The sequence below is a fragment of the Brachycentrus maculatus genome, unplaced genomic scaffold (genome assembly GCF_059751285.1).
Source record: "Brachycentrus maculatus isolate JH-2025_06_01 unplaced genomic scaffold, ASM5975128v1 h1tg000253l, whole genome shotgun sequence".
NCBI classification, from domain to species: domain Eukaryota; kingdom Metazoa; phylum Arthropoda; class Insecta; order Trichoptera; family Brachycentridae; genus Brachycentrus; species Brachycentrus maculatus.
The window spans coordinates 481,992-490,661 of NW_028281004.1; the positions used below are offsets into that span (position 1 = coordinate 481,992).

At 37.5% G+C, this 8,670-nt stretch overlaps 1 protein-coding gene across 1 annotated transcript in view; it reads left to right on the forward strand.

Moving 5' to 3' along the window:
* The window catches only part of iav (transient receptor potential cation channel subfamily V iav), a 34,611-nt gene extending 26,738 nt beyond the window's left edge, over window positions 1-7,873 (forward strand). Inside the window, exons 18-22 of the mRNA XM_088265627.1 lie at window positions 513-672; window positions 2,311-2,512; window positions 3,213-3,370; window positions 3,792-3,939; window positions 5,184-7,873. Of these exons, the coding sequence (XP_088121753.1) occupies window positions 513-672; window positions 2,311-2,512; window positions 3,213-3,370; window positions 3,792-3,939; window positions 5,184-5,394 (879 nt within the window). The 3' untranslated portion in view covers window positions 5,395-7,873. The remainder of the gene's footprint in view (window positions 1-512; window positions 673-2,310; window positions 2,513-3,212; window positions 3,371-3,791; window positions 3,940-5,183) is intronic.
* Window positions 7,874-8,670: the final 797 nt, after the last annotated feature.

Below are 8,670 nucleotides of genomic sequence, written 5' to 3' on the forward strand. Positions count from 1 at the left end.
GCCAGAGCTAACATTACAAAGTTGTTACATTTCAACTTGAACTATGGTCAATAAAATCAACATTTAAAAATATTCACATTTTTCCCATTTTTAACCACATTTTCATATGGTGTACAAAATACATATCGCCGGTGCACGTGGAAGCTTTTAGCACCGTATGAGAAAAGTTAATTATACGCACCCCTACGTTATTTCTTTCAAAACCGGATGTCGTCAATTATATCAGCGAATTATGTTATCTTCATTGTTATGCATACGGCGTAAAAAGGAGGTGGACACTAAGCGAGCATCTTTTGCTTATTAGTCATTTAGTTAGTGATTTTTATAATGTTACATATATTTAGTTAAATACATTCAGACATATAATTTCATTTGAGTAAAACAATGGCACACAGTGTTATAAATCATGAAATATGTACATTTTACTTTTCTGGTATTGTAACCCCAAAAGTCTAACCTAACCAAAGAGTTAATGTTTGAATTATTTAAATATCTTTTCATGTCATTTGAAGCCCAAGGCGAAGACTACCCCGACGGTGAGCGTCGCGGGGGCCCTGACCAATCTGTTTGGAGTGGAGGCTACCGCGGGCCCCAAGGTGGACTGGCACGCGGGCGACAAGAGGCAGAAGAAGCTCTCAGCCATGGAGCCAAGTGACAGCGAAGGACTCGGCGGTGAGATTCTCAAACCTTTGAAACTTCTTCTTCTTCTTTTTGTAGATCCTAAGGATCTGTTTGTGCCTCCGCATGTCGTTCTTGGGATGTCGACTCCCAGCTGTCTTTCCATCTTTTCGGAGGTCTACCTGGGGCTCTGCGTCCTTCAGGGTTGCCTTGGAGGGCAATACGTGGAAGTCTGTCTTCTAACATTCTGTTTATATGTTCCTTCCAGTATCGCCTTCATTGTCGTCCCCACCTCACGATATCCTCCGTCTTACGCATGCTCCGAATGTCGATATTTCTTACTCGGTCTCGCAATGTGTTTCCGGTTATGGATCGGAGAGTCTTCATTTCGGAGGTTCGAAGTCGAGATTTTGTTCTGGAAGTATCTGCTCTTGCCTCAATCCCATAAGTAGTAATCCATAATCCTTTGAAACTGTTTTTCTTTATTTTTCTCACTTGCATACAAGTTATAACTGTATATCTGTTGAGTGTACTAAAGAGGGTGGTAGGTAAACAATTCCATATTTGAAATAACTTTTCTCTACTGTACAATAAAGTATTCTTATATCGCTCACTCCTTTCAAGAACGTCATAAATCAAAAATCGTCAATTTTGAGTTGTGCATATTTTCAGAATGCCCAGAAAATGTACTATATCCCAGCAAAAGAGGCATATTTTTAACTTAATATTTACCCGCTACAGGGTAGAAAGTGTTGTTTTTGCATTTTGAAGAAATGGTATTGTTTAATTATTTTTTTAAATATACTTAATATTTTTCAAATTGAGAAAAAACATTCAGGTTTTACCTAAAAAGATCTGTTGCACAGTAAAAACTTCAATTACAGGCTAGTAATTTATTTTTATTAATAGTAATTCACAGGCTAGTACTTTATTTTTAATACATTATACATATTATATTTTTAAACTTTAAAAACGTTCTCCTGAAAAATCAAGTTTCTTGAAAGAAGTGAGCGATGTAGAATTGTTTAATTGACTTTTGTTATTGTTGAATCTAACTTCTTCTTCGTCTTACTCCTCATTACTGAGGATTGTGACCCTTGTGGAAGCAATGACTCTTCTCCAGTTATCCCTTGACTGCGCTGCACGTAGCGCTTTAACCACTGAGGTGCCTGCTGCTGCCTTAACTTGATCGGTCCATCGTGTGGGGGAGTTTTCCCCTCCCTCTCTTCCCCTCTGTCACAACCAGTCATTTCCCGCTACATTGCCACGCGCAACGTGTCTAAAGAACTGAAGAATCCGTCGTATATAGACAATGGCCAGAGTCAAGCCATCCAAGCGTAACTCCTGACGAATGGACTTGTTGGTGCGTCTAGATGTCCATGGAATTCGAAGCATGCGCCTCCAACACCATTTTGAATACGTCAATTTTTCTCCTTTCTGCTGTTTTCATGGGTCATGTTTTGGCATAGAGAAAAATGAAGTGGACCAAACTCCTGAAAAGCTTTACCTTGGTGTTGTTACTCACATCCCGGTTTTTTTCAGATTTTGTCTAGCTTAGACATGACACTTTTGGCAATGGCAATACGATATCTAATCTTTCCTCTATTAGAGCTGTATTGTCAAAGTTTGCAATGCCATCTATATAAAGTATACGTCATAGCTCTGTAATTGATGAGTTGATACCTGTTGCAGAGGCCCCACTGCTGGGTCGCTCGGCGCGTACGCGGCGCGCGCGTTCCGCCAGCAAGCGCAGCGCGGGGCGCGGGACGCGCAGTGGGGCCCGCAGCGCGCGCCTGCGCCTTGCCGACAGCAGCTCCTGTGAGGGGCCCTCGCCCCAGGACCTGCCCTACCCCGACCCGCGCCAGCACGACAACTCGGAGGCCAACATATACAGGTCATACACACTCGTCAATCATTTTTAGATAGAATGGTCAATGTAAAACGTGTGTCAAGTGATAACTTAACCTAGCCGGCTCAAACAAGGTGATCGAAATCCCCCATACATGAATTTTGATTCCATAACTTATGTATTATTAGAGCTACTTACTCCATATTTTCTGTAATCTCAAAAATAAAATTGAAGAATATTTTTCCTTTTTTTTATTTTTGTAATTTCAAATTGTTTAGTGTTTTAAAATATTGTTTTTGGAATAAAGCACAACCAGTCAGTATCACGATTTCTACGTACTTATACATATCAGAATATTAATTTTGATGTTATTTTTTTCACTCTAATAAATGTGGTATTATTACAAGGAGAGAGCGAGACAGTTAGATTACTCCGCTTTCGTTTGATCTGATTTCTGGTCTCTTGCTTATCGTCTCGCTCTCGCTTAGTTAGCGCCTGGCTGCGCTCTGGAAAGGTTTTCCGTGACTCTTGAGTTATGAGTTGCGTAATACGACTTCCATACAAATAGTCACTGGGGTTTTTTGGTACCCCGCTTTAGATCTCGTGTAATTCTTGGATGATCAGTACTTCATGAGCCCTGTAAATATACAGACTTCCATATTCTTCTTCTGTTGACATATAAAAATATGTTAATTTATAACAATCAACAGCTGTAGTCCAATACTCATCCGGAGCATGTTTACAGGATAGCGAATGTGTCGCAAGAGTCAGAGGTAGCGGAGATTCGTAGGACGCTCGCCCTGAAGGACGTGCGGCCGCACAACATAGAGCAGGCCGTCGGGGGCGCCGCGCTGTCGGCGCGCCACATGGACACCATAGCCGAGAAGGCTGTCTTCATCAAAGGTTTGCTATTTTAACCAAAGCCAATACATTGTTCGGAAATGCTTTATTCAACTATTAAATGGATAATTTCTCTACTTGAAGCCTATGAAGAGCCGATCATGGAGACATTGAAAGATTCTGATTTGATATCACCTAAAACTTTTGAAGGAGCAGTGTTGACAGACGACGCATGTGTCCTATCGTGCCACACAGCTCGCGTGTTTTGTTGTATAGATTAATCAACATTTTTGGCACTGAATTAAAGTTTACTGCAGACGTGTTTAAAATTGGACGAATTTCAGTAGATCTTGTGCCCAGGATGTCCACTGGCGACATTTTGTCAACAGTTCTTGTATTAACTATGAGCTAAAATATCACAACCAATTTTAGGTAATGGTTTCTTTGCTTCCAATTGTTTCATATTTTGTTTTCTTTTTTGCAGGAGAAGGGTCCGGCATAGAAGTGGAGAGTGGGAACAACGAGAACACAAACGGACGCTTTGTAGAAGAGGAAGAAACTTACAGTAAGGATAGGAGGAAAGTAGAGAAACGGAAAACGCGAGTACGGCCCAAAACTGCCCGATATAACAGGTATGGTATGAGTTCCGTAAACAACAATGAAGCATCTCAGTGCGTCAAAATGTGTGAACAAATAAATAATAAGGGTTAGAGGATCATACTTATAATTAGAATGCTGAAAATTGATAAATTGACTCTGGTATACTTTGTTAAAAGTGCGGTCCGTAGATATAGTGACGCCAGCGTATTTTTATATATGTACGCAGTGTGCGTATTTAAAATGTTCTAATTTGTCCATAATGTTCACAAATTTAACTTATTTTCAGTGAAAAATAGATGTACATTTTCGTCATAATCTAACCTGACCTTAGATCAGTTATAGTGGTCAGGTTAGGAGTCAAAATAAACAGGGAGTATGTGTGAGGAGATGCATGAACGTGGAAGAGACGAAGGATGTTTGCAAATACAGAGTGGTGAGGCGTTCTTTTCTCTCTGCCTACCCCTGCGGAGAAGCGGCGTGATGGTTGATTGATAGAAATCTATTGTTTTCGCCCATACAATAGTGATGATAAATTAATTTAAAAAACACACATTTTTTGCTGTTGTTATATTCAAAGAACTGATAGTGACAATGAAATTAGAATGTTTATCAATTGAAAGATGCGCATCAAAAGTGAAAACTTAAAAAAATGAACCAATTTCATACAACCTTGTCATATTCTTGTATGTTTTTTTTCCCCTCAAACTGCGTTTATTTTTTTAATATAAGTATGTTTATTCCGCCTTCGTCCGCCTCCGTGGTATAATGGTCAGCACGCTCGGCTACCGTGCTGGAGGTCCCGGGTTCGATTCCCAGGGAGGGTCAAATAAATATAAGTGATTTTTTCACTCTAATATTTATTCAATACTACCCTGGACTGGTATCTGAAGCGGAAGGCTGATCACCTTTCCTTCATGTTAATGATCAAGATAACACTGCGTTTATATGATGCAGTGCCCTATGCACCATTGGGGTGCGGATAAAGGTTTGAATGAATGAATGTTTACTAATATAATTATGTTTATCACTATGCTGTTTTATTAGAGTAATTTGGTATGTTTTTCATAAATGCCAGAAAGAAATGGTAAAATGGGTAAATATTTGGGAAAAATATTGTTGATTTTGTGCACACCCAATAAAAAATATCATTTCAGCAAAGAAGTCTTTAGCAATTTCATAATATTTACATAAGGCAAAATCTCAGCAACGGTTTAAATATGAACTTGGCTTTTTTTAAAAATATGTAACGATACAAATGTGCCTTCTGTTCCGGTAGAGTGGCTCCCATGGTTCCTGTCAACGAAGAGTCTAGAATAGCATCGAGGAAGAGAGTCAAGTCTGCCCATCACAGTAAGGGGAAGAAACAAGACTGGAAGAAGAGTGAAGAGCCGACTTCTCCGCCAGACCCCCTCGAGAACTGGTCGACTGCCGGCCTCGCCTCCATGAACTCTCTGCTCTCCTGGGAGCATGAATCGGACGGTTATTGAAAATAGATTTTAATAAATATACACATATTTATGATTTTTTCATCAACCCCGACCCTAATTTCTTCACTAATTAGGGCAGTGGTTCTTAACCGTGTTGGAGGTACCGAACCCCACCAGTTTCATATGCGCGTTCACCAAACCCTTAATTGGAAAAAAATATTGCCAGATTGAAATCTTCCTTTCAAATAATATACTTAACCTATTGGAGAAATGAACATATCGTACGTGATATAATTTTACATAATATTTGATATATTCCTTTCAAATAATATACTACATCTATTGGGTAAATGAATATATTGTACGTCTTATCTGTTTTCATAATATCGTATAGTAAGTCGGTGTGTGTTTTGACCTCCGCCGAACCCGGGAGACTGACTCACCAAACCCCTGGGGTTTCATCGAACCCAGGTTGAGAACCACTGAATTAGGGTCTTATACTGATCACAAGTAACCGCAAACCTAATTCGGATCTGTACTACGCTTTTTGTTATCTCTCGCGCTCTACCAAAATAAACAAATATAATGCTTATAAGCGTGTCCTACTCTCTACCAACAGTATGTAAAAGACACTTATAAGCGTTTCCGCAAACAATGTGTTGACACATTCTTGTCGGGCGGTCTTTTCATCAACCCCAACCCTAATCAGTTCACTAATTAGGGTCCTATACTGATAACAAGTAACCGCAAACCTAATTCGGATCTGTACTAGGCTTTTTGTCATCTCTCGCGCTCTACCAAAATAAGCAAATATGTATAATGCTTATAAGCGTGTCTTACTCTCTACCAACAGTATGTAAAAGACACTTATAAGCGTTTCCGCAAACAATGTGTTGACACATTGTTGTCGGGCGGTCTTTTCATCAACCCCAACCCTAATTATTTCACTAATTAGGGTCCTATACTGATAACAAGTAACCGCAAACCTAATTCGGATCTGTACTACGCTTTTTGTCATCTCTCGCGCTCTACCAAAATAAGCTAAAGCGTGTCCTACTCTCTACCAGCAGTATGTAAAAGACACCTATAAGCGTTTCCGCAAACAATGTGTTGACACATTGTTGTCGGGTGGTCTTATCATCAACTCCGACCCTTATTAATTTTACTAATTATAGTCGTATACCAATCACAAGTGGTGGCTTGCGGTTGCAAACCCAATTCCCATCTATACAATGTTTTTTGGCATCTCTCGGGCCCTACCAAAAGTAAGCAAATAGAACTCTTATAGACATCTCCCGCTCTCTACCAACAGTATGTAAGACGCTTGTAAGTGTTTCCCGCAAACAATGCGTTTAATAAACTTATGTAAATGTTATGTAACAATATATAAATATATGTGAAATTAATTAGGAGAAACATAAGTTTTTGACAAACAATTGACTTTTTAAAATAGAATTTAATTTAAAAATAATAGTGGTATAGTAAGTTAGATGAAAATGACTTAAATATCATGGGCTATTTTAATTTTGGTTCATTGGTTTAGTCAAATAATACACTTTGACAAGAATAAATATAATTAAAATTATGTAGTATTTAGTTAAAACATGAGTAATAAAAATGTGCTTGAAATGTGAAAGGACATTGAAATGCTCTTACTATCTACTATTTCTCCTCCATAATTTTTCTCGCAATATGTTATTCTTCTTCATCTTTAGCCTTCTGTCTTCGACTGCTGGATATAGGCCTTCCATTTTTTTAGTCTGTTGTTGCTTGCAGACAGTTTTTACCCCTTACAGCGGCTATGTCGTCGGACCATCTTTTTTAAGGTCTTCAGACGCCTCTTTTATTCTCCCAAGGTCTCCATCTTAAAATTTTAAGTGTCCATCTTGTGGGGTCTTGTCCTGTAATATCATATACTCAGAACTCTTTCCCTTACTTTGTCTATATTATCAAATATCGCTCACTCCTTTCAACAACATCATATATATGACATTCTTGAAAGGAGTGAGCAATAAACATTACATACAACAGATACAATAACAATTTACAGTATAAAGGTTTTACAATAAAATACTTATACCTGGACTTTAATTAATTCACTTACTGGGGTATTTTGGATCTTAACAAATCTTATATAGGGATACAATTAATCTTTCCGTCATATAATTGCTTGAGTTTTGTAAAAGTCTTTTCTGCATAGGGCTTACTATTATTTCTTAAGAGATTTCGATATGATTTTTTTGTTGTTTTTTAATAGGGAAATATTTATGTTTTTATTATTTTCACTTCATATTTCAATTTCATACTACATTATTTGTATTTCTGTGAGCCTAAGCGGCTCATTATTAGAAATAGGTGTAAAATTGTGGTAGAGTGGGTTCCAACCGAGAAACTCTGACTTAAGAGTCCGCGACACTAACCACGGGACCACAACCCGGCACAAAACTGTAAATGCGTTAAAATACCTGGACTTTATAAATATCATGAAATGTAATATATATGATTAAGTTTACCAATAAATGCATAATTGTTTTTAAAATACATTTGTTTTATTTCTGGTTTATTGTGCGAGGGTCATTCATAAAACAAGTTTCCCAAAATTAAAAATATATACAGCGTTATTGTTTTCCTAAGCATGATACATTATATATCAATTTAAAGCTTAAAACTTTTCTCTATGTGAGGAGAATGGAACCATCCAGACTCCCCCACATCGCACTGTACGACCAACTCCGTGGTAGATGAATTTTTATTTTTTTACTAACATAAATTGTATACATTTATTTTTATTTATTGTTTCGGCATTAACTTTGTGGTAAGACATGTTACAATGATTAAAGAAAACACTTGTTTTTTACCACTTGAGTTTTATTAAAGACTACATGTTTCAGAAGTTAAACTTCCATCATTCAGGTCTGTATAGTAACATTATTATACAGACCTGAATGATGGAAGTTTAACTTCTGAAACATGTAGTCGTTAATAAAACTCAAGTGGTAAAAAACAAGTGTTTTCTTTAATCATTGTACATTTATTTTAATCACAATTTTAAACATATTTAAAAAAATTGCAGAGTGTGTGTCTTGTCGGTGGAGTTCTTTTTCAATAGATTTTTTATTGTTTTTAACCATTTTAACCTTATATACACACAAAAAAGAGAGAAAAATTAAGAATATAAACATTTTACCACCGAAGAGATGGATCGATAGCTGGGAATCGACATCGCAGGAGGTTACTAATCCCTCTTAAAAACAGGCAACAAAGCCTACACTAAGCAGAAGAAGAAGAAGAAGAAGACATTTTTCTGCATAATATAAACGTGGTGTTATCTAGATC